General features: G+C 33.2%; 1 protein-coding gene and 1 long non-coding RNA gene across 3 annotated transcripts in view; one reads left to right on the forward strand and one right to left on the reverse strand.

Moving 5' to 3' along the window:
- LOC132706749 (sialin) overlaps positions 1 to 27,526 on the forward strand; it is a 55,526-nt gene that overhangs the window by 7,548 nt on the left and 20,452 nt on the right. For both annotated transcript variants that reach the window (XM_060678254.1, XM_060678253.1), the window contains 2 exons: positions 16,081 to 16,268; positions 23,218 to 23,457. In XM_060678254.1, the coding sequence (XP_060534237.1) occupies positions 16,081 to 16,268; positions 23,218 to 23,457 (428 nt within the window). The remainder of the gene's footprint in view (positions 1 to 16,080; positions 16,269 to 23,217; positions 23,458 to 27,526) is intronic.
- Positions 1,359 to 9,180, reverse strand: LOC132706750 (uncharacterized). The gene is made up of 3 exons (XR_009619637.1): positions 3,861 to 9,180; positions 3,680 to 3,806; positions 1,359 to 3,516 (listed from the first exon to the last, which is right to left on the reverse strand). It is a non-coding gene; the product is annotated as an uncharacterized LOC132706750 (long non-coding RNA).

The following is a 27,526-nucleotide window of genomic DNA, read 5'->3' on the forward strand; positions in this document are numbered from 1 at the left end:
TATATACCCTATTCACCTATAATACACGATATATATTTTATTTATTAACAAAATAAAGTACTGTCATAAAAATACAGAAAATAAATGGAGTTGGGATATTGCACATTTAAACCTCTAGATCTCGTATGTTTGTTATTCCTCAATTCGTAAATATTTCGACAATATTTTTTTGAAGAATGCTTCAAAGTTGTTTCTATCTTCGTTCATTATTTTTCACAAGCAAATTTTAGTTTAAATCGTAACAGCCAATTTCACATATGGTAAATAGAAGTTGGTCGTTTGGAGTCATGGGAAATTTATGAATTAGTAAGACGAAAATTGCTTGCTGCGAATTGGGTCAGTAAAAAAATCATCATTGGATCTAAAGTTATTAAAAAAAAGACGCAATCCAAGTAAATAGAACTTATTATTAATTATTATTTATTTATTATATTATTTTTGGGAATACAAATAGTATATAGGCTTTCAATTTACGCGTCTGTTGTATTAAGTTTTTTTACTTCTTTTTTAAGCCTTGAACACTTTTACTTTTTTTTATGCCCCATAAAAACAGTCCAGGGGTGTCATATCAGGGCTCCTCGCTGGCCAATCCAAGGTCCCGTACCGACCAATCCAAAATGGAAAACGTTGATTTAAACAATTTCTAACAGGTACTACGGTATGTTCTATCTTGTTGAAAAACAATTCCTTCTTTAATATCGTCCGGCAGATGTTTAAAAGAAAAACTTAGTTAGAATAGGATTTACATAGGTTTAGTTTTTTGTAATAAAAACAAACCCAATTAAAGTGCTAAATACAGGGTGTTCCATTAAAAGAACTGAGAAAATGGAAAAGTTCATTTTTGTTTAACAACGGTACGACGGAACACTATGTGTACATAAAAATACTATAATTAAAGTATATAATTAGGGTTACACACTTTTTATATTTAATTTTTTTTCCTCAGTGTCCTGCTTATTGATATCAAGGTAAAGGAGCATCTTGAATGGGCCACTCTGTACTTTCTTATTTCATTCATAGTGTTTCTAAGATTTTTTCTAAAGATCCATATTCTGATCGAAACGTTGGATAGAATTGAAAAAAATTAAAGCATTCTGCTATTGTTGAACAACCTCCACCCAAGATCAACTCTAGTGTTATATATGACTACTGTAAACTATTACCCTTTTCAACACAATTAATAATAATAATATAAATAATTTTTATTCACGTATTGATATACAACGAAAAGGACACGGTTCGGATGAACAAAATAAGATATTTTGTGCCTCCGTTTTTAAACCTATCCTAAGAAGAGAGGGTAGCAGCGCTAGGCACTTTGGATTGCAATTGCAATTGTGGGAAGAAGATCTATTGGAAAAAGAAGAATATCCTGGCTTAGAAACCTACGAAAATGGTTTAATTTACATCATTTGACCTATTTAAAGCCGCAGCTTCCAAAATCAAAATAGCAATGATGATAGCCAACCTCCGAAGTGGAGACGGTACATGAAGAAGAAGAAGACACTTTGGAAATAGTATACAGTAGACATTACTTAAATATTTAATTATAATAATACTTCACGCAGGTGTGTGGAAAAGGTATTGTAATTTTATTTTGGAAATAAATATTTGTAATAAGACCTCACTGACAGGGTTTTGGGCTGATTCTATCACCAATTTATTTGGTAATAATGTTAAGATCGTTTAAGCTTATGCCTCCAAGGACATCAAAATTTCCTCAGCTTAAGAAGGTACTTTTGGAGAAAATTAATTTAATTGAATGTTTATTTATTTGTCAAGCTATATAGTGTTATTAACAATTTACAATTACAATGTGTTGTTATATATAAAATCTCGCTTTTTAAATTGAGACCTCATTAGTGATCCACATACAAGACTACATAATTTATATTATATTTAACTAATTCTACTACTACCTACCCACAGTTTTAAATTATTATTATTATTATATTACTTATCCTAAACTGTGGGTCACAAATGAACCACACCATATTTAATTAAAAATATTTCCATTTCCGTCAAAATTTTTACTAAAAAAGTTAGGGATACTGCAGTCACCACATCGCTAATAAAAGGCACAATGGCACAGGTTCCACGTTGGGTCGGCTTGGGGGGGAGGGGTCCTTGCTCTGCTAGTGATTGAGTAATTCGTATCGAAACTCATTTTATTCGCTTTTAATAAATGTACTTAAATCAAAGAGGCGATTGCTTGATATAATGAACTAACTAAATCGTATTAGTTTTATCTGGTTTAAATAAATAAACAAATAAATAAAAATATTTAAATCCATACAAACAAATAATAAATATTTATTAGGCTATTTTTTTCGGAGTTTTATTAGTGCGGGAAATCCCCTCCTTTTATAGTTCATCGCATTCTCTTTCGTTTTCAGAAATCAGAAAAAAAAACTTAGCATTGTCGTTGTTCCAGTCCAGTGATTTTTGTATACATGTCCTGTGCTATGCGTTAGCAGTATCAACTTTCAAAGTTGGGCGGTTTTTCAATCCAACCTCCAGAGGAATTTCCTTTTTGAGGACACATTTCAGTTTTACCTTACTAAATCTACTCTTCCACTTCAAGAATGAGGTGTCCATGTACGTCCTGAACACATCTGAAATTCTCTTATACAGGTGTCATCAAAATGGATCGCATAATCTGATAAGTGAATGTGGTCCCCGCCCTGATGCTAAAGAGCTGTAAACCCCATTTGTTCCATTTATTTGGTACACGATGTATTGTTATGGTACAAAACTTACCAACAATTAAACTCTCAGCCACTTTGGGATCGGGAATCCGTATCTGTAGTGTTAGTAGACTAACTAATAAGTCCGCTGAATCAGTCTTTAGCAGATTTGAACTTACACTCAGAGGAAAAAACATTTCAATATTAAAAAAAAACACCAACGATTGGTATTATATGATTCTATATTGTCTTCTTGAAACTAACATGTGCTTGATCATTTTTATTACTCATTCTTATTAAAATTATTATTGTTTTGAAAAGGAAACCATTCAAATTCAAATAATAATTTAAACATGTTATATATTTAAAACAAAGAGGCCTTCATTATCACTTAAGGAGAGTCCTGTTTCTGTCCTCAGACAGAAAGTCTTATTTTTTAATTTCAGGCATATGCTATGTTAATGTAACAGGTTTTCTTATAAAATATGTTTTTATTGGAATTGAATTTGCTCCGAATTTGAATTAATAAGTCTTACTTAAAGTAAAACGAATCATAATTAATAATAATTGCCTTTACTTAGCTTTTTGTAATTGAAGATTGTTAAGAATGTTTAGGTGTGCTCTTTCACCCCTTCTTACGTTACAAAGACTGAAAATGTCAACGGCAGTCACTACCTAACAATGCAAGTGGATTACATAGAAGGAGCACGCAGACGCTAATTGTAACTTCATCCCTTCGTTCTATTGACTGGTAAGAGTCACATGACAGCAGAACCCCTTTTCTTTTTAAAATTTTAAAGAAACCTTCTAGAAGTAGCAACCGACGGCCCTTAAAACATAAACGTTCATGTTTGATTAATAAAGTCATTTTATTATTATAAGAGAACGGAAAAACGTCCCTTTGTAATGAGCAAGTAACATAATTCCGTTTAAAACAAATAAAATAATAAAAAAAGAAAATTCTTGATGTTTTAAAATATTTTCAAACGTACCTGAAATGTAATATTTTGAAGCATATTTTTGTGTATTAAACGCCTGGTTGCACGATCTGGCAACCCCGCACCCTGACCAACCCTTCCCGCTGTCGTTATTTCATCTCGTGGGCAATTTTTCCACAACCTGCAACCATGATTCGTTCATTCGCTAAGTTGCACGATGTCATTTGAATAATACCCTGTATATTTGTCCATTAAAATAGAAGCATATTTAATGGAATTTTATTAACGGCAGTCGGTCTCTTCATATCGCTGTCGCTGTTTCAAAACATTTGCAATTTTTGAGATTGCGTTCTTTTTAATTATTCATCGAATTAACAAACTGACGACCATTAATTGATACCGCGACGTTTAAAAATAGATCTTTTTAGTTTTTATCGCTCATCAAAGGTTCCATGTAATTGCAAATGTTTTCGCACAATTAAATTTAAATTTGCGATTGTTGCGAAGTATTTTCGTGTTTTGTTTTTTACTTACGACTGACTGACGACCATTAATTTACGTTAAAATAAGACAGCCTATACGCATCGTAGATACGTAAAGTCTAACGTAACCGACTTATGATCATATTTCATTTAAGTTAGTTTTGCCATTTGTACGAATTTAATGTGGGTTTAACCACTGCCCGTAATCATTCGAACGCACTGCGCAGTTCCGTCATCATTGTGTTGACCAATGGAAATGTAAAGATTATGCGCTTATGTAATGCTGCGCGGTGATAATGGTCCTTTTTTTAATTTTGGAAATGGAAACTAGAACACATTTTATATATAGATGTACAAAATTTCATTTTTTTTTGTGATACTTTCAAGGCCTCGTCAAATAGGTTTTGTGTGCTTCCTAATTACCCCTATACTTCGAAAAATGCTCCAGAAACAGAACACTGTTGTGAAGACTATTTTGATTTAAGTTAAGCTTTCCAGAGTGCTTTACTAATCATATTTATCTGCTTAATCTTAATTTAGAAAATATATATTATTTGGGGAGCTTTTTTTTCTACTATTTACAAATCTTCCGGATCCCTCCTGCATCGGTTGTCGATAAATCGAACTTGCTGACACATCATGACAATTATTCTGTTGACTTCTTCAGAGCTTAACTGAAACTGCTTTTGGTTAGAAAATTTATTTTTATTTTTTCTATTTTCATTTAATTCATAACGTAAAAATTATTACCTTAACATTAACCGATTTATTTATCAATGGGATATTTAATTTCGTATTTTATGAACTAAGTAATGGCATCATTTTAGGGAAAACAAAATATGGATAGCTACATATACCTAACTGCAATGAAAAAATGGATACTTGAAGTTAAAACCTGGAGCGCTACCTCGATTTTTTGTTTGTCTTAAACGAAAACTGCTAGATTGTTTTACAAAAACGCTCTTCCTTAACGGGCCTTGATAATCATGTGAAACTATGTACTTATAAGTAGGTATGGTCTGTTCATAGATATAAGAAAGTGACCAATTTCTTTTGAATGGGATTATCCAAGGGTGGTCATTAACATACAATGCAAGAAGATTTTTACCTAAAGTTTCGGAATTTAAATTCAGGTAAAATTGTGGTCCGTAATAGAAAATAATTTTATACCTACCTGTGTTTAATATTCTTTGGTTTGGTATACTACTTAGTTTAAGTTTGTTAGTACTCATTCTAATTTTGTGTGTAATACAGCGTGTGTTGAATCGTGTACGAATTATGCAAACTATGTGCGAGTCTAGTGTATTTCAGGAGGTGTTCCCGCCCAAATGTAGAAAAGACTGAGACTATGGAAGTTATAAACAATGTTTATTTGACTCTCATTGAACGTGGTGCTGGCAAGCAAGCATCTTTAGAAGAAATGGCCACATTAACGAAAATTCCAATATCAACTGTATGGAAAATTGTGAATAATCCCATTTCAGCGAGGAAAAAAAGAAGCGATGCTGACATTTTCTCGAGTGTAGGTGAAAGTGATCAAGATATAATACGGCTTAAAATTTACCAGTTATACGACGAACAAAGCGTGCCTACATTAGATATCTTAATTAGAACGCTTGAAGAAGATGAAACCGGTGTTAAATGTGGCAGAACTACCTTATGGAAGTGTATTCAACACATGGGTTTTAGATTTAAAAAAATTGACAAAAGGCAAGTTCCCCTTCCTCATGTGACACAAAAGCAACAATCCAAAACTACATATATAATAACGTCATTTATTTTTACGAAGATTATACCAAAAATCAATTAATTGGGGTTCTACAAAGCTTGAACCTACAAAAGAAATATGCAAATTATGCAAAAACTCTAGGGCGTACAGTCTTAAGGCTTCCACTTGACCACTGAACATGTTGCCACCAACTGAAATCTGCTCTGCCATTCGTCGTAACAATGTTTTTCCCCTTGTTAACTCCCAATGTCCTCAAACTTATAGAAAAGTTTTTAACATCCCTCCACAAAGTTGGGCAAATTCTGTTAGACATATAGAAAAAGAACAATCGTATATCCATATTGCAAATAATATAGAACAAATAATAATTTGAACAGGCGATGATAGCGATAGTGATACTAATATATTATGTGAATAATTTTAATTAATTTAAGTAGGTAATAAAAATAATTTGTAATTTTATTTTTGATTTAAACAAATACATACATAAATAAATAAATATTGTTTAGTATCTTTCCTAACCAAACCCCAGATTATTAAATTCCAAGCAATGTACGGACCTGTTCGGCCATATTTCATTCTTACAGCTTGACCGGGTCTTTCCTTAATTCGTACCTTACCTTCAATTTGTTATATACATTGAACGACTAAAATATGGAAGAAATTTGTTTGCAAATCGAATATTTGATTTTGAGAAAAATGCTCGCACACTTCCATTATATTTTTTGTATTCGAATTCTGTTTCAAATTTTATTAATTCATTAGTTTTCCTTATTTCGTATCTAATTATAAATTTTAAATCATCTAAATTTTGTGGTTTTTCATTATGCGTCGGTTTTTGTTGAGTCAAACCTGACGTTTCGCCAATCATCCTGTTGGCTTCTTCAGGGCGTAACTGAAACTGGCTCGCATGTTACTCTGTACCTGCTTATATATTGTTTGAACAAACTTCGGGAACAGCTATGGGTTCTCCACTATCACCAGTCATCGCGAATATAGTATATAAAGAAAGCTCTCGAGACCTTCCATCTAAAACCAAAACTATGGAAGAGTTACGTCGATGACACTTTTGTTAATTGGCTTCATGGCGAAGCATCCATAGTAGATTTTCTTAGACATTTGATCTCTATACAACCTAACATACGATTTACCATTGAAATAGAAACTAATAATAACCTCCCAATCAGACCTAACATTAGGTCATTGTGTTTACAGAAAGTCTACGCACACAGACCAATACCTTAATGCGTCATCCGGCCCAAAAATCACCGGTTATCAACTCTCTTGTTTACAAAGCCTTAAAACTATCTGAGTCCGAGTCACTGAACCTAGAATTAAAACACCTTACCTCTGCTGTTCTTTCTAATAATTTCCACATTAAAGATATTAAGCGTTCATCACAAAATACACTTCACCACAACCAACCAATAGCAATGAGGCCGATTGCTTTCGGCTTGCCACTGTTGTCCTTCCTTACATTCAAAACATCACTGACCATATATCAAAAGTTCTAAAGAAATATAACTTCCAACCGATTTACCACTTGTCCAAAAATCTTTCAACATCATCGATTCGTCATAGAGAAAATTCCATTTGAGATGCCAGGAGGTTACAGCATTCCATGCATATGAAGTCAAAAATACATTGTAAAGACCGGTCAAAAAATATCTACTAAGTTGAAAGAGCATGAAAGAGCCTTACGACTAAGACAAATGAACTCCGCAGTTGCCGAACATAATCACGAAACCGGACATAAAATTTTATTCAAGAAAACTAAAATTCTTGCATGTAATCAATTCTACTAACGAAAAATCCTAGAGTCTATAGAAATCTATAAGCAACCTAACAATCATAACCGCAACGAGACGGCGTTTATGCAGTATATAAGCAGGTACAGAATAGAATGCGAGTCAGTTTCAGTTAAGCTCTGAAAAAGCCAATAGGATGATCGGCGCAACGTCAGCAAGTTCGACTCAACAATAACCAATGCAGGAGGAATCCAGAAGTTTTGTGAAATATATTCACGCATTTGTCGAACAAAATGGGGCGGAGCATGTCAGGATTTTAGAACAGGGCAGCGGGACGAACACAGGCCTCAAAATTAATGCAGGACATGTCAATTTCTCCAAAACGGGCAAGTATATATAGAAAGGCGTTCATGAAGATGGAAGAAAGTAAATGTCGTCTAATATCAGGTGAAAATGCTCTAGCTTTATTGGTGGACGCCAAGTTGTCAAGACACCAGTATTGCTTAGTTAGAAGGTGTGACCCCAAAAAATTTCCTTCTTATAAAGTTGTGCAAGCAGAAAAGAAAAAATGCTATCTAAATCAGGAGCACATAAAAGTAACTGAGGTATCAGCAGAAGTTCAGTTACAAGCTTTGCTCAACCACACTGCAGAACGCCTATTGATGACTATACAAGGTAATATCAATTTACTCAATGACGAACAACTAAAAAAGCTTTGTTTAATTACGAATTGGGGTTTCGATGGAAGCTCAGGTCATAGTTCTTATAAGCAGGCGTTTCATGGATCTGCATCGAACGATTCAGCTGTTTTTATAACATCACTTGTTCCTCTTCGTCTTATATGCGCTCTAGATAGTAAGAACCTATTAGTGATCTGGCAGAATCCTTGTCCATCATCCACACGATACTGTAGACCTGTGACAATTGAATTCATTAAGGAATCAACGCAAGTGTCTTTAGCTGAAAAAAGTAGAGTGGATAAAGATATAGATACACTAAGCAGCACTGATTTATCTCTCGGGGGCAAATCAATTTCAGTCGCTCATAGGCTTACTTTAGCAATGATCGATGTCAAAGTAACGACAACAAGGATTCAAAAGCTGTTTAGAGAAAAAACCGATTTAATCATTGATAGACCTAAACCCGGTTTTGGCAACTCGAATGACGGGAATACCGCTAGACGCTTTTTCAAAAACCCTGAGCTCTCTGCCGAAATTACAAATATTGATATCAACTTGATCAGGCTCATACATACAATATTAACAGTAGTTTCTAGTGGTCAACAAATAAATGTCGACAAGTTCCGAGAATTCGCACATGATACTGCAAGACTTTTTGCGCAGAAGTACCCCTGGTATCACATGCCCCCCACAGTCCACAAATTCCTCATTCATGGGCCCGAAATATTAGCCCATGCTTTACTACCCATTGGCCAATTAACCGAAGAGGCTCAAGAAGCGCTAAACAAGGATTTTAAAAGATATAGAGAACACTATTCCCGAAAATGTAGCCCTAAAAAATCCAATGAGGATATTTTCAATTTACTTTTATTGAGCTCAGATCCTGTCATAACAAGCAAAAAGAAGATATTGACAAAAAAATATCAACGTTTGCCAAGGGAGGCTCTGGATTTACTAGTATCTACACCCCCACCTGATAATGAAGATCTTGACAACGAAGAACCATTGGACTCAGACTAATAGTGATGACATCTACCCGTCTTCCAGCAATGATAGTGATGATAGTGATGATTATGATGACTAGTAATTATTATATTCATGATTTTAATGATAATAGTGTTGATTATGGTGACTAATAATAATTATTATATTCATGATTTCAATATTAACAGTTTATTTTGAGCCACATTATTATGATACAAAGTTTACGAAAAAATATACCCATTTTTTTTTAAATATGTACACTATTATTATAGATTTTGGAATAACATTTCTTTTTATAGGCAACTCTTTTATATGAAATTAGTCATTTTTTAAATATTTACTACGTTTGAGAATTTATGCCAAGTTTTGAGCTCTCCTGTTCCAGTGTGCGTCGTGCCCCACTCTGCCCTATTTATAATGTTATATATAATAATTATAATTATTTATTAAAATTACTTAATAGTCCTAATAATAAATAATAAGTTCATCAAAAAAACGTTACTGATTAATAATTATTTTCTATCTATTAAAAAATTTGTCATTGGTATTTATAAGATTTTAGAATGCTCTATCTTTAGGCTAAATCCATAGAATTATCCAAAAAATAACACTTTCAATAAATTAATTATGACTCGGTTATAATAATATTGTTATTGGTATGTTTAAGCAGTCCATTTTACCCCCGGTATTACGCAAAGGGCTAATAACAAAATAACATAATAAATAAATATATTTATAGCTATTAGACGAAAAAACGAAAAAAAAGGAACGATTCAGAAGGAATAACAAAGTATGTACAAAAAGATAATGATTTACGAATGCAGAAAGTGCAAGACAGCATCAAACCGCAGAAAGAGCTACTCAACGCTATTCTGCAAACAGAAAATGAGCAGCTGCAGACAGCAATTGCAACACGCAAGAAAGACAATACCACATTGAATAAAATTCATATAATTTTATTTGTTTTATCTCGCTACACTGACATAACTATAAAAAATGATTTTGAATAAATCAATTTCTAAAACGCTAGTTGGTCAAATTGAATATTGTTTTGAAAGTTTTCATCATGTATTTCAATTGGTTAAAAAAAATAGTCTTTAGGTTTTAGACCTAAATTATACAGTTTTTCTGTACTACAGATTATTGCTTGGTTAGTTAGCAGGAAAATCTTCTCTTAGAAACACAAAATACACATGCACAATACTTCTTATTCTCCTTTAGGATCTGTTGTAGCGTTTTTCATGCACATTACCCGAAAAAACAAATAATTATTGATAAAAGTATATTACAACAATACATGCGTACTTGTCTGGACGCATTACTTGAGTTAAAAATATTGAAGAGTTTGTTATCGACCCACCCATTTTTCTCCTCTTTAACAGAACACTTGTAAAGAACTTGTGTCAAAGATGACATTATCGTGGCTGGATCCATGGTGTCTGACAACATTATCTGGTATTTCCATATGCGGGCCTACTGCGACCTACGTGTTGGTTTATAAAATAAATAATTATTATATTTGAGAAACTTACTTTTACATTTAAAGAAAAGTCACCCTTTCGATTCCTATGAACTTGTGGATGATCGCCTCCTAGAGTAATAATTTTAACATGATGATTCTCCAGGGAATCCCGCTATTGCCTGCAAGGACCTAACATTTTGATGTTTTGGCCTTCAGGCAGACATCTATAAATATTTTTTATTATAAGCAATACTGATTGCTGACTTATTCCACGTAAATCTCCACTTACAAACTAAAAATTTAATATATATTATAATAGTATATATTTTATAAAAAAAAACAATATAGCACCCGAACATTTTCTGTTATGTAATACCACAAACAAGTTAATAATTAGATTAAGGCCGGTATAGGTAAGCCTCTATTGTTTACACGATTAAAACGATCAACAATCAGAGGTAATAAAATTTTGAAAACCGATATCTGTGTCGAAATTCTTTTTCATTATAAACATCAACTGGATTTTCTGCATCACGTGTATATCTTTGGCGTATTGCAATGTTATTAAATTGGTTTAGATTATGTCTGCCACATTTCATTTCAAAAATCGCTAGAATTGTCAGCGACGCGCTTGCTCAAGCTTTGCAATTATAGATGATGGCGTATCTGCAGGATAGATGGCAGAAAGTTAAAATTAAAGTAGGTGGGTAAGTAGGAGCCGCTCTCTTCGGGTGAGATATGGTGTGCCGCAGGGCACGATTCTGAGGTCAATCTTGTTTACACTATGAGTGGAACATATTCGATTTTACCTAAGCAAGGTATTGATGCGGCATTGATTGTCGTTAAAAACACTTGGAAAAGAAGTTTTGGCAAATGCTGAAGAATTACTAAGTCTCGTAAGTGACGGTCTGTCACTTAATTTAAACAAAACCCAAGTCAATACTTATTCCGTGAGGAAAACTGGTGCTCCAGAATTGCAAAGAATAAAAATTCATAATTTTGAACGCTCAAGCTATAATATAAATTGTAAAAAAAAACGTTAACATATTTAGGGGTACTTTTTGATGAGAACCTTAAATGGGACGACCATGTTTATTATATCACTGTGAAAATTTCTTAGTTATTCTATAATCTTTATATACTGCGTCAAAGTTTGCCACAGAGTTCCCTTATTAGAATATATAAATCTTAGCCAGAAACGCGTTTTAAAAATTATATTATTCAAAAACAAAGTATATCGCTCTAAAGAATTGTTTATTGAAGCGAAAGTGGTAAGTATTGACAACATCTTAAAACAGTCATCAGATTATTAAGTCTTAGCAAAAATTCGTAAAGAAACAATCAATAATTATTTTTTAACCTCTCTTGCCCTAATAACATTTCTTACTCGATTAGTCATTGATCTAACCAAGTTTGTTATTGTTTCATGTGGAATGTTAAGCCACTCTTCCTCTACGGGAACAATAAGCTCTGGGGTCGAGGTTGTGGTTTAGCTCATTTCATAAATGTTCGATCGGAATGAGGTCGGGGCCGCATACTGGCTACTCCATAACTCGAAAACTGACTTCTGTAATGTAATCTTATACGGTGTACGGCCTAGCATTGTCATGCATAAAAATAAATGGTACTATGGTACAACGTGAGCTGATAAAATATCCTCGTTGTACCTAGCACTTGTTAAACCTCTTGCATTTGACGTCCATAGAAATTGTGCCCCATATCATGCAGAAACGACCTCCATAAGGGCTCCGCTCTTCATTGCAGCATTCTGCAAATCACTCTCCTGATCTTCGGTACACTTTTCGTCGGTCATCTGAGAACAGAACAGACCTCTACTGGTACAATGTCCAATTCAGATGATCTCGTGCAAAGCGTAGGTGTGCTTGTCGGTAAGCTGGAGTAAGTTTTGGTTCAATTACAGTTGTTTTTGGGGTCAGGTTATTTTCCTTCAGTCTTCTTTTCACTGTCCATTGACGACTAATAGCCACTCTTTGAACTTCATGGATCTGTTGTTGCACTTGAACTGTATTAAGGTGACGATTTCTTATTATTGTTGACACAATAAAGCGGTCATTACGAGCCGTTGAAGTTCGCCTTCTGCCGGTTCCAGGGCGCATAGCAAAGGAACCAGTCTCATCATACCGTTGGCATCCTGTGTCATATCCAGTTGTCGAGCAATAGCTGGCTGTCGAAGTCCACTTTCGATTAAAGCGATAACTTGAGCGGCTTTCTGCGGTGTAGTATGCGTCAAGCTAACACAATTAATCGCAATCTAAATGGTTAAAAACAAATAATGTGATAATTCCAGTTGCAAATGCGATTAATTTAAGTCTATCACAAGTTTGTTATTTTCACTATAACTACTGCATGAACACGTTTCATGAACTGTAGCTACGCGTATAAAATATCAGCACTCTTGACAAATTTAAACTCATACTAAAGCATATTAAATTGTCTTCCAAATACCATGTTTATTTTTTGGTTCAGATGAATAATTTCTATAAAAAAAAATACTAAAGTAAAAAATTAACAGTGGGCCGACAGCTATCACCAGTCATCGCGAATATATTTTTCTACTCCCTTCTGTAAAATACCTAATTATGCACCGATCTAGCGTCCGTAAAGTCTCACTTTACCACGTGGGTTTCTTGTCCCACGGATCCCAGCTCCTTCGTACATTTGCGGGGTTGGGGAGCAATAGGATGTTTTCGGAAATTTTACGGCACGGTTTGAATTTTTGAGGTTCATGTCAGTGAATATATCCGTGGTGCTTTGCAAAAATGTACCCAAAAACTAACGATCGTAGAAAAAGTATAGTATGCAACACGTTTGGTAAACTTGGTCACTCGCTTATTAAACACTCGCTCCGACCATGCCAATAAACTCGTGACTCAAATGACCTTACCGCACTTGTTGCATAATATATTATGACCAAAGCCTTTGACAAGATAGCCGTGGACACTTTTCATCTAAAACCAAAATTATGGAAACGCTCCATTGTTGATACTTCGGTTATTTAGCCTCATGGTCAAGATTCCCTACGAGATTTTCTTGACCATTTAAACTCTATAAAGCCTAACACACGTTTTACCATTGAATAAGAATCTAATAATAATCTTCCATTCTTGGCTATTCTTATCAATAGAAAATCAGACCTAACATTGGGTCATTCTGATTACAGAAAACCTATACAAAGATATGCGCAAGCATCTTTAGAAGAATCGGCCACATCGACGAAAATTCCAACATCAACTGTATGGAAAATTATGAATAATCCCATTTCAGTGAGGAAAAAAAGAAGCGATGCTGACATTTTCTCGAATGTAGATGAAAGTGATCAAGATATTATACGGCGTGAAATTTACTAGTTATACGAGGAACAAAGCATGCCTACATTAGATTTTTTAAACGAAAAAGATGAAACCGGTTTTAAAAGTGGCAGAACTACCTCAACACATGGGTTTTAGATTTAAAAAAATTGACAAAAGGCAAGTTTTAATAGAATCTTTTAAAATTCGGAAATGGCAACTAGAATATATAGAAAAAATTAGGACTTACAGAGAACAACAAAGGCCAATTATTTATTTATTAGGGTTGGGTCGATTCAACTGATAAGTGTAAAACAAACGCGCCATCAAAAAGAGGTAAAAGAATAACTATTTTGCATGCTGGCTCTAAAGAAGGTTGGATTCCAAATGGGCTTTCTCTGTCTGCGAAAAATATTAAAGATTCTTCTCTGGATTACCATGAAGACACCACCGCTCATTTATTTGAAAGTTGGTTTAAAAACAAACTAGTTCCAAACATTCCTCCTAATAGCGTAATTGTAATGGACAATGCAAGTTATCACAGTAGACAGTAGACTAAAACCCCTTCCTCATGTGACACAAAAGCAACAATCCAAAACTACATGTATAATAACGACATTTATTTTCACGAAGATTATACCAAAAAGCAATTAACTGAGGTTCTACAAAGCTTAAACCTACATAAGGAATACGTCTGTGATAATTACGCAAAAAATCTAGGGAATACAGTTTTAGGGCTTCCACCTTACCACTGTATATTTAATCCCATTGAACACTAACCAAGTGAAATCTGCCATTCGTCGTAACAATGTTTTTCCCAGTGTTAACTCCAATGTCCTCAAACTTAAGAAACCGAAGTTTTTAACATCCCTCCACAAAGTTGGGCAGATTCTGTTAAACATATAGGAAAAGCAGAACAATCGTATATCCATATTGCAAATAATATAGAACAAATAATAATTAGAACAGGCGATGATAGCGATAGTGATAATGATATATTATGTGAATAATTTCAAGTAATTTAAGTAGGCAATAAAAATAATTTGTAATTTTATTTTAGATTTAAACATAAATACATACATAAATCAATAAATATTGGTTAGTATCTTTCCTAACAAAACCCCAAATAATTAAATTCTAAGCAAAGTACGGACCTGTTCGGCCATATTTCATTCTTACAGCTTGCCCGGGTCTTTCCTTAATTCGTATCAGTTAGTCACTTTCATATATCTATGAACATACTTTACCTTAATGCATTGTGACATCACCATCAAATAGTATTCGTACAGAGTAGAATGCGAGGCAGTTTCAGTTAAGCTCTGAAAAAGCCAACAGAGGGATTGGCGAAACATCAAGTTTGATTTATAAAAAACCAACGTAGGAGATTGATGTAAATGGTATGACAGTTTCTTTGAAAAAAGGTGGTTAAACCTTCGGAATTTAAGCAATGTTTTAGGTTTGATTAGCAATTCGTTATATTCACACAAACCACCACAAACCACAAACATCCAACTAAAGAGCAAAGCAAGTTACAAGTGGGTTCAGAAGTGTTGCCTAAAAATGAGTTGCTATGGTAATCATATAAGATGGGGAATATAATTGTGTACGATTATAATGCACCGATATTAAACTATTTATAATTACTTTATAAATACTGAAATTAAACAAACTTGACACAGGTTTAGAGATAACGCAAACCACATCCGATGCCCTCGAGCGTCCTTTCGATGGATTATTAATATTAAGCACAAATGCAACAACAAAACATTAAAACACGTCTTGAATTTGTTTCCATACACCTGAAATATCCAAAAGCACCTTTTCACTTTCAAAAAACCACTTTTTTCACATAAACTTATGCAAATACGGACGTAGTACAAGAGGCATGTGAAATGAGTGTAAAAACTTTTGTTCATTGTGACGTCAACATTGTCTCGGCCAGTCATGATTAAAATGGAATCGATGCCATCTCTCTTCATTATATACCTATTATTTTGATGGTGCTAGTGCCTCCTTAAAATAGTGCAAAACCTACTTCCAACCTTAAATGACAACCTTCCAGGGCAAGTACCGGCTAGGCTGGTACTATACCTGCTGTCATGGTCCGGGTTCCTCGTGTCGTTCATGATGAGGAACGACATCAACATGGCCATCGTCGCAATGGTGGAGGAACCGCCCAAGGTCGACACCAACCTCACCCACGAGTACTGTTTCGTCATTGAAGAAGTCAGCAACAACACGGCTCCTGTGGTAAGTGGTTCCATGGGTTCTGTCGTAACGGATGTCCAAAGTTCAGGTCAAGGTCGAACTGGTCGTACTCAAGGAGGTTTCGAGAGAATAAAAAAAGGAAGCCGCGCTAGTTTTTTAAATTTGAAAAATGGTGTGATTAGATTGTCAATGGCGATTGTAGTTTCTGTAGTAAAATTGCCAATATAGTCCGGTCAAACCAGACATTTCAATTAGGAAAGATTTCGATCGAGGTGGCGGCGACCTTGAATGAACCAATAGAAACGAAGTGCCAAAAGTTCCCATCGATCCTACGCCTGCTAGAAAAGCTAAACTCCAGTCTGAGCAGTTGTGCAGTTACGTCACGCATAGTGACGTCATCAAAAATAATGTCTTGACGCAGTTTTTGACACGGATTTTAAAACTGACAAAACAAAAAAAACAAAACAAACAAAAAAATTCAGAGACAAAACTTATATTATTCTATTATATTAATCAAGTAATAATTTGTTTTGAACATAATTCCTTTTAAAATAAGTACTTAATAGATTAAATATAGGGAAAAAGAAAATCGTTGATGTTTTAAAGTGACTAAACTAATTATACAAATCAATGTCAAAATATTTTCAAACGTGCCTAAAATGTTATATTTCGATTAGTTAAATTGTAGAAAAATTTTATTACAAGACGATTTGTTTGCATTTTTCAGCGTCAGGAATTTTTATTTTTTGGCTAGTATTTTCGTGTCTAATTTGACCCGATTTCTTCAATCAAATGAATAATACGGAGTGGTTCATTTTTTAACGCACAAACTGAAAAGAGTTATTGATCTTATAATTTTAAGGAAAAAAGTGTATATAAACACGAGGCCGATCTTGCCAGCGGAAACTCTGGGGTCAAATTTTATTGATTTTTTTTTATTTATTGAAATATCTCTCTTAAATATATTAATTTACGCATAAAGGTTTTTTGTAATATCCTCTGACATTTTGCAGTTTTTTTTTCCTTTTCAATTTTTTCGAGAAACGCACCATGTCAGATGCGTACTACAAAACAGGATAAAGAGGCCTCTGCCTCCGAAAACGTATCACCCAGTCTTTATTAGACCATTTAAATTGATGATCTTAAATTTTAAATTGATATCTGTACGAGTAAGCAAGATATTTTTATTTATAGAAAAAAAGTAAACCTTGACCCATGCTTCTATTAACTTTTTTTGGTTAGATTGATGAGTCTTGTGCCGTAAAACCCGAATGACCCCGTAAACCGCAATTTGCTTCTGTATCGACCGGTCTAGTGTCCACGTGGCTCCCTATCGAGAACCCGACGAACCGGAACCATTATTCAAATAAAAAAAAAAGAAAATTCGCGAATAACAACAAAGACGAGGAAATTTTTCAAACGGATCGCCACAATAACGACTTGTGGAAAATAATCACCGGGTATTACAGTAAAGTTTTTTTTTCCTAATGATATTTTGCACGGAACGTCACTCAATTGTGAGCGTTGTTGTTATTATTGCAATTAAAAGGATATCATGTTGCGTCACCTTTCTTTGACATTCAGCAGGATTTCAGGGTCTCGCGGATTCGCGTATCGTCGGGTTCGTTCTGGAGGTATATTATTAGGTTCGTTCCAATCGCGTACGGAAACAGTTGTTGGGGAACGAATCTTCTAATTTACCACGAGACTCTGGTGGGTGTCTTTGATAATAATTTTCAAGCAGATTGCATAGATATGTTGCGGTTAAAGTGTTAATTTGCCTGGTTTATAAACATGTTGCATAATATACAAACTATCCAAATGGTTTTTTTGATGATAAATCGCATTTTAAAGGAATTTTTAACGAATCTAGTTTTCAAGCTAAGATTTACCACCCAAAAATAAACCGCAAGAAAAGTATGATGTTCTTGGCTAGTTTACAAACTATCCACAGTAACTGGATAAAATATGAACTTAGTTAATATTTCTAGTAATACATAATAACAATCTCGTGGGTTGGTATTTAAACTAACCTATTCCCTTCGGTTAGTTCACTAGAAAAGTGACGTTATATGTAGTGTTGGTTCAACAAAGACAATTTGAAAGCCCACTTTCGGAAGTTTACGAGCAAAAGTTGCAAAACGCGTGCATTGATTGCAGCGAACTTTTGCAATGTAAAAAGCGAATAAACGATACTGCAGTAGTCCTCTAACCGTAGAAACTATAGAGATTATTATGTGATAAATACGTATGGTTTACATAGATTTTTATGTAATGTAACATAAAAGATCTGAAAAAATTATATAGAATACGCGAAACTAGACCTTTGAGGGAAGTACATCTGATTTACAGAGAATCTTTGATGATATTAGAGAAAAGATCGAAAAAAAAATATAGAGAATGCGCGAAACGGATTTTACTGATTTTACATATTACATGACAGATTGGGCAAAAAATATATAGAATACGCGAAGTTGGACATACATATGTGATAAATATTTATGATTGACAGAAAATCTTACATAATATTACATAAAAGATTAGAAAAAATTATAGAGAATACGCGAACTGGACCATTGTGATAAATACTTACTATAGAATATTACATAAGAGACCTGGAAAAATTGTAGAGAATATGCGAAACTCTACCTGTGTGATAATTACTTATGATTCACAAAGAATCTTACGTAATATATCCTAAAAGTTAGTAAAAAATTGTAGAGAATATGCGAAATTGGATCTATATGATAAATAAGTATGATTTACGCAGAATTTTATGTAATATTACATAAAAGGTCAGGAAAAATTGTAGAGAATGCGCGAAACTGAACATATGTTATAGATAGATTTGGTTCATAAAAAATCTTACGTAATATTATCTAAAACTATTTGATGAATAGGTGTGATTTATAGAGAATCTTGCGTAATATTATCTAAAAGGTATGAAAAAATACTAGAGAATACGCGAAACTGGAACTATGTGTGATTTATAGAGAAATTTAAGTATTATTACATAATAGGTCGGAAAAAATTGTAGAGAATACGAGAAAATCTATGTGATAAATAGATATGATTCATAGAGAATCCTACGTAATATTATCTAGAAGGTAGTTAAAAATTGTAGAGAATACACTACACAGGATCTATGTGATAAATACGTATGATTTATGTAGAATTTTACGTAATATTAGCTAAAAGGTAGGAAAAAATTATTGAGAATACGCAAAACTATGTGATAAATACTTATGATTTTTAGTATTATTACATAAACGGTTGGGAAAAAATGTAGACAATACGCGAAACTGGGCCTATGTGATTAATAGGTATGACTTATAGAGAATCTTGCGTAATATTATCTAAAAGGTATGAAAAACTAGTAGAGAATACGCGAAATTGAAACTATGTGATAAATACCTATGATTGATATTATATAAAACTGGACCAATGTGATAAATACGTATGATTTTTAGTATTATTACATAAACGGTTGGGAAAAATTGTAGAGAATACGCGAAACTGGACATTTGATAAATACCCATGGTTTACAGAGAATCTTACGTAAAAGCTCTATAAAAGAACTACCAGGGAATCGGCATGGTTTAGGTTTATGTATTTCACATATAAGTATCATAAAAGTATAAAACACTTAGTAAGGACAAAATTTTGAGAAAATAGGCAAGTAGTAGATTTAAAATTTCAAAATTAGGTATTCATCAGTAGATGCTAGTCGTCATTTTTGTTTGTTTTTTTTTTACTTATATTGAAGTAGTAGCAGTAATGTGATATGGAACTATCAATAAACTTTATTTTTGACCAAGAATTATTTTACCATCCTGAACCGAATTGATTAAAGAGTAGCGTTAGTTTTGGTTAGTTAGTTTCAAAGCAAATTAAAAACTGTGGTTAATTTGTATACTCTTGTTGTTTGTATTTTGGCGGTAAACTAGCATACAAATTAACCACTACTCGAAGTTATTATAATTAAAAAAATAGATACCATCAAGAAAACTAGACATTTAAATAGTTTGTATACTGTACAACTAGTTTCCAAATATCCATATCTATACATATTATTTGGTAGAGTTAACCATAAGTTATAAATATCTAAATGATAAATTTACTTGGTTTGGGTTGAAAGTTTCTTCTAAATTGGCCGTCTAGTTCTTTCAGGTGTACCTCAGGGTTCATATTCCGACCCTGTTCCATTCGATTAATTTATTTTTGACATTGATTTATTTGTTAGATTTGCGACACTTTTGCAGTTTCAAAAAAAGCAATTTCAAGTGATTAAATCTGATATATGGTGAACAACGAAAATATCGAACAAATTCAATTAAAAATCAGGTATTGGATTTAAAAAAAAATGCTCGCACATGTTCATCATAATTATTTCTTGGGCCAAATCACATAAATTATTTTATTAGGTGTTGGAAATGCTCACAATTAACTTCTTGACAATATGCTAATCGGTTTAAAAACCCTTCATTAATTTTCCTTATTTCGTGTTTTATTCTGATTTTTAATTTAACTAAATTTTGTTAGTTTTTTCACTTCCAGTGGGGTAATGTGTATTAGATACAATTATGTTTATTTACAACACCATTTAAACAAAAGGTGGCTCTCTTACTAAACGGTATCTGAGCATAAAAAAAGAATTTAAGTTCACAAAACTGTAGTCTGCGGTCGGGATCCTCTTTGTTTAGCTCTTGTAGTAATGTGATTTTGTACCAATTGTCTTTTTCTTCCTTTATCACACGCTAAGGTTAACATTATTATTTGAAGCCACTTCAGAAAATGCACGATGGGGATTATCTTGAACTTCTAGTAAAATTAGTTTAATAGTTAATTTCACCTGCAGAGTTTTTGAATTACAAATTTTATTTACTGATAGAAAGAAACTTACGTGTTCATTTCAAAATTAATTTGTTTTTTATTTTTTGGCTCATAAAAATTAAGAGGTGAAATTTGATATAAAATTTGAAATACCTAATTTTTAAATGAATTTGTTACATAGTTTAGCCGTTCATTGTATATAAATACTCGTTGAAATGCAAAATACACGTAATGAATGCGCCAAAAACCAATCCTAGATTATACTCTGAAAATAATGATGTTGAGGCAATTACGGCTTTAACGCCCTCTATTTAAGCTAGGATTGCTTCTTTGGCAATTCATTACGGATCAACTTAAATATACAAGATAAGAAAAAGAAACGCAATAAAACTAGTAGTCATAGTACCAAGAATGAAGGATTGACACAAGTATTGTGTAGTTGAGGGTATTAACAATAATAATAATAGTTTCTAACAATACCAGCACGATTTTTTTTCACCATCGCATAGTATAATATCAGAGACATTAATTTTTTAAAAAATTTTCTTTATATTTTTAGAATTAAATTCACACAATTATTTAGAAAGAAGTCCCTTTATTATCATTTTATTGTAATTTTGGGTGATAGATATCTTAATGGCTTCAATTTTGGCTACAAATTTTACTACTATTTAAATAACATGCTAATTAAAAGCAAATATAAAAAAATCTAGTATAAAATGTTGACTTTACTAAATATTTTTGTTATATTATTGCCTAATACTGATAAATGGTTATTTGAAACTTTTACACAAATTAGTAGTCTTTTTATCTCAAAAAATATAATTTTTACAAAAAATTCGTAAGGAACATTTTTTGTGTGTATTTTTGACGTTGTTCAATTTGGTATTTTTTAGTTTTTTAATTTGACCAACTATGTGGCCCATGTCAATCGGGACACCCTGTATAATTAGGCTCAACTTGCGCTTAGCTGAGATCAGGTATATAAGAAATATTTATTTTTTTAATATTATTATTTTATAGCAGTACATATTTACAGGAAGTTTTTCTGTGGAAATGCTTTTTAATAATTTGCATTAGTTTGGTTAGGCTTCATTGGATTGGATGTCTTTTCGCAAATTTATTTTTTATACGGATATTTAGAATGTCAAATTAGTTACAACTGTACAACTGAAATGATTTTGAAATAAAAATGTAGTACATTTCCACAAAAAAAAAATCGTTTTTATGGTGGGGAAGATAATTGGTTTCAGCTAAAAAAAATTCCTTACAATTCTGAATAAAATATATATGATTAGCTGATGATTCCCTTACTCCAAGAAAAAAAATGTATTCTCTTAAGTAAGCGCCAAAAATGGAGAAATACGAAATATGTCCGAAATTTTCCAGAAGAACATATACGTTTTGCTGCAGGAAATCAATTTAAATCTAAAGATGCTCAGTTTGTCGTAGACTTTTTAGGAGAACATCCGGAACATGCTAAAAATATAAAAGGATTTTGTGAAAGCTTAGAGAAGCCCAAACAACAGTGTATTAGTAAGGAAGAAGCATTAAATATTCTTGTCACCGCAAAATTAACAAAATATCAATATAATTTTATTCGATATGTAACTGCAGAAATTGGCCGTGAATGCTTTTCAAGTTATTATCAGATTCAAAACAAAAAATAAATAAATAAATATTTTTTTTTAATAGCCTAATAGCTAAATTTGTCAGCCATCTTATTTGTTTATGAAATGTCGGCTTTTTCAAAAATGACTAAAGTTATAAATATTTGAGTAAAGAGCAATTGTCAAAGACTCAATTTTGTTGAACACCCTGTCTAGTTTTGTACTGTTTTATAAAAAAATATGTTTTTAAAATATATAACTGTGCATAAAACGCATTTCTAGCTTTTCCACATTAAAAGCTTTAGAGTTTTATACACAGTTATATTGTACATGTAAATTTAAAAAAAAAATAGTAACTTTACATGATTTAAACCTCTCCCTCTGTTCCCAAAAGGTCGTTCCACTGTGCGCCGGTTCTGAGTATACCATCTGTGCTGCTTTACAACTCTAACCTTTTCTGAGAACGGATTAGGTTTAGTTTCGCTTCCATAAAAAAAAAAACATTACAAACAGTCCCAAAATTTACCCCACGGTAACGGTGTCTCCAGGACTACGGAGGCACCCTTCAATGGTCGGGCAGCATCCAGAGCTACGTGCTCGCCTCCTTCTACTGGGCTTACATCGTATCCCAGGTGGTGGGCGGTCTGGCCACCCAGAAACTGGGCACCAAACGGGTATTCGGCTACGCTCAGCTGGCCACCGCTTCCTGCAGCCTCTGTATTCCCTGGGCCGCCGAGACCCATTACGGGCTCGTCATTGCCTTGAGGTTCGTCCAAGGATTCGCGTCGGTAAGTCCCTGAAAGTGTTCTTTTTTTTTTAAATTGGTGTAAAGTGCGTTTCATATGTTTCCGTTGATTTCTTGGGCGCGATAATATTTGTCGTTTGCCTTCTCTGTTGCTTATGAAGAATATTTTCGCTACCTCGCTGGAACTGCCATAAAAAATAATTATGGACAACAAATTTAAGGGTTATATATTATATAGAAAGACGAGTTTGGTGAATAGACGCAATGTGACTGCGGCGTTACTACAGGCAGTATTGGGAAAAAAATTATTAAGCAAACGGGCCAAGAGTATCTAGAATAGCCACCAGAGGACGCAATAGCCATCTTGAAGTTTAAAACCCGTTTTCTACCAAATTTTCTTATATTGACGATACTTACAGTGAACACTGTTTTAAAGCTAAGACAAATTCAAATCTTTTTTGTTAGATGCCTTTTACTCTAGTAATATAGTACAACGCTCTTAATATACGAGTTTCATCGTAAGGTTCTCTAGCAGTAAGCTCTCTAAGGGGTGAATACTACTTACTGATTCAGGATTCATAATAAAAATTCCTTTTATAAATCTCTCCAGAACGCTATTGGAAGGGAGTGGATTTACAAAAATGAGATTCAAAGCTTGACGTGTGGGCGTTAAGGTTGCGTAGCTGGATCCACCTTCAAATTCTATTTCTAAGATATCCAGGACACTGTCTATATCTGGGTGGAAAAGTTTACTTAAGTCACCCTTGCGAAATTTCCACCATTTTGAGTAGGTGCTATTGTATTGCTTGAGTGTGTTGTCGCTAATAGAGGCCCAGCGTTGTTTCGATTATCTTCTTTTTCAAGTTTCTGCTGACAAAATAAGTTGCTTTAATAAACTTGAAGTCGTCAAAAATGCCTTTCCTAGGCTATCAAACGTGTTATGAGTGAGAGGATCGCGATGACGTTTTCTGATATAATGTCAAAAAAAGTAATAACTCAGTGAAAACCGCGTCTCAATATCTTTATCCTATTCTAAACTATGAATGAAAGAATTGAAAACTGAAAAAAAGTTAAATTTTATTTATTTATTGAAATAAAAGTTCGTTGTTTATTTCAGTTTTTTTTTACAATACCATAGACATTCTTACTACGCTGTGATATGTGTCCACATTAATCTCCATTTAAGCTTTAGAAAAGAAAGAACAGTTTGGACTTGGATATTAGTAAAATATCCGTACCCCGAAATCTAAAAGACCATTACGTACACCGTTAACGTATTGAATTACATTGGACTCTTTTAGAAACTGATTTTAATAGAAGATTTGACTAATATAATTGGCTAAATTCTAAGGTGGGTGAGAATCTCAATTTTTCCGATCTCAAATGAACTAAAAATGTTTCGACAGCATAATTTTAAACACCAAATGTCGAACTGGTGTCCAGACTTTGAATCTTCGATGTAACATTGTTTGACAGATCGTTTTCCGTTTCCGTGTCAGCAAATGGTATTTTAGAAAAAATTATACATCTTTTCTTTATAATCAATCTATCATTCAAAAATAATTACCCCAAGTAGAGTTCTGTTAACACGATATTGTACAGTATTCTTTTTTTTGTGTTCATATCAATGTTTTGATATATTCTCTTCAATTGAGATATAAGTGGTTATGATCTTCTCTAAAATTGTTTTCCAGTTTCTTTTTGCGCTGTGCTCTTGGTTTACTGTAAATATAAATACGAAGTGTAAATTATTATTATTATTATTTTTATCTGATGGACCGATAAAACTCCTTTTTCGGCAAATGGAGAAATCAGTTTGCATAATAGGCATTATTGGTCGCCGTTGGTTCCTTATTCGATGCGTGATGTGAATCATGAAAATCGGTGGAGTGTGATATTTTGGATGATCGAATTATATGACTTAATGGAAAAGTATTTGGGCAAATTTATTTTGAATTTTAGGTTAAGATAAAGATGCGGTTTTCACTGGGTCGTTGGGCTCTTGTTTAACCATCTAATCATGTAAGAAAATTCATATCGTTGCATTTAATTTTTTTTCGGAAAATTCTTTTTTTTGGCATTATGTCAGAAAACGCCATCCGGTGGCAATCATCTCACTAATAGCATTTTGATAGCCTAGAAAAAGCTCTTTTTAACGATTCCAAGTTTATTAACATCTATTTGGTATAATTAATATAACAAAATTTTGCAAAAAACGGATTTTTAAATTGAGGATCGCAGTTACGCCCTCTGGTGGCCATTTCAGACCCTTTAAAATAATTTCCAGCATTTTCTGTGGGCCGATTTACTTTTTTTTTGAAATTTTTAGGAACATCCGATTCTCGAATGCCGTTGAACTTATTGGGACACCCGGTACTTATTCCAATAGATATGCAAACAATTGAAAGATTAAGTATTTTAAGATCAAGTAAAAAAAGCTTATAAAGAATAATATAAAAATAGATAAATTCGTAAATTTTCGTCATCATTCCTTTTTCTATTTCAATCCCATGTTCGACGCACTTACTCCATTTTTAGACGTCCCTCATTTCAAGAGTGGTGCTATGCCTTGCTACAAACCTCTCTATTCTCTCAATTCTATGGATTTTAATTTAAAGTCATATGGCGGAAGGCGACAACAAATTTTGTACAAAGAGGTTTATTCCAATTTACAATCTCCAGTAGGTCCTTTTTCAGCATAACTTTCTGAAATAACTTGTTATTTGAAGTAAGCCATTCTTTTCCGATGTGTTCCGATGGACCATCCTTCGATGAAAACGTGCTATCCCCGCTCTTTTCAAAATTTTTATATGTCCTTCATTTAGCCAAGTTTCGTCCAGATGACCGATATTCCTGTTTTTCCTTCGAAACTTCGTCTTTCTCCATTAAAATTGATTTGATTTGAAATTGATAGGCCGCTGTAGGTCAACTACTTTTCCGTCTACTTCTGTCGGGACCTTTGACAATCATCATAGGTACAATACTACGCCTATGCATTAAGATGCATTATATGGACAGTCGGCCGTGGTTAAATGTATCCAGATTTTCGATCCAACTTAAAATTATTAAACTTTTCATTAAATTCAAATATTTAATTATTTTTACGTAGGTAGCTTGTTAACGGAAAATTATACAAAATTCACTACATCAATGAAATTGAATTAAAAAAGTGCCCCAAAATAAATAAAGATTATCGACAATCGGCGTCGAAAATTGAGGTTGAATAAAGAGTGTTTGCTTATATTCCATCATATTTGACGCTTCTTCTTCATGTTTACTATTTGCAAGATTCCCATTCGAAACAACAACAACAACAGGGCGTCGCATGTAAACAAAGTAATAATAAAATGCAATTTTTGATTTTTACAAAGTTAGAGTGAATTGTATAAAGACTCAAAATACTTTCCTAAAGAGGTATTACAGTACCCCCTTTCCGCTTAAAAGTTTTGAGGTTGCGTCAAACTTTTGACGTTAGGTTAGTTTGACGTAACTGTCACTTAGTGCAAAAATCCTCAAACAATGTCCCATTAAAATGTTAAGAAAGTTAAAAATTATTGCTCAAATATAATGCATATACAATATAGTCTGTACGATTTGTGATTGCATGTCGGCAATAAAATGCCAGACAATAAAATAAATTGTTCATCTTGCTTCCACTTATACTTCAACAGATGTTCTGCCCACTTGCACTGAGCCCACACCAATTCTATTTCATTAAATATACAATGGTAAAGAGACAATCTTAAAACTTCATCACCCATTTCAGCAACTTTTTGTCTGTAGCACACGGCAAGTTTGACAATTTTTGACAATTTTTAACAACTTCTATTTTGGGGTAATTAATCTGCTTACAGCGCAGCCAACTGATAATTTCTTCTCTTTTTGTCTATGCATTTGATACACTTTCACTACTTCTAGAATGATATCTTGCATTATTCATAATAATTAAAGACGCCCTTTCGAGTTTCCGTAGCAGTTTTTCAAAGACGCGACTCTGTTTTGTAGAGCATACTACGTTAATTATACGTTGATTGGTGCTTTCTCAGTCGAGTGTATCACACCGGAGCATAATAGAGAAGGGTGGAACACTGGCAGGTAAATCGGTGGGCTCT

The sequence above is a fragment of the Cylas formicarius genome, unplaced genomic scaffold (assembly GCF_029955315.1).
Source record: "Cylas formicarius isolate icCylForm1 unplaced genomic scaffold, icCylForm1.1 PGA_scaffold_8__14_contigs__length_24414737, whole genome shotgun sequence".
NCBI lineage: Eukaryota > Metazoa > Arthropoda > Insecta > Coleoptera > Brentidae > Cylas > Cylas formicarius.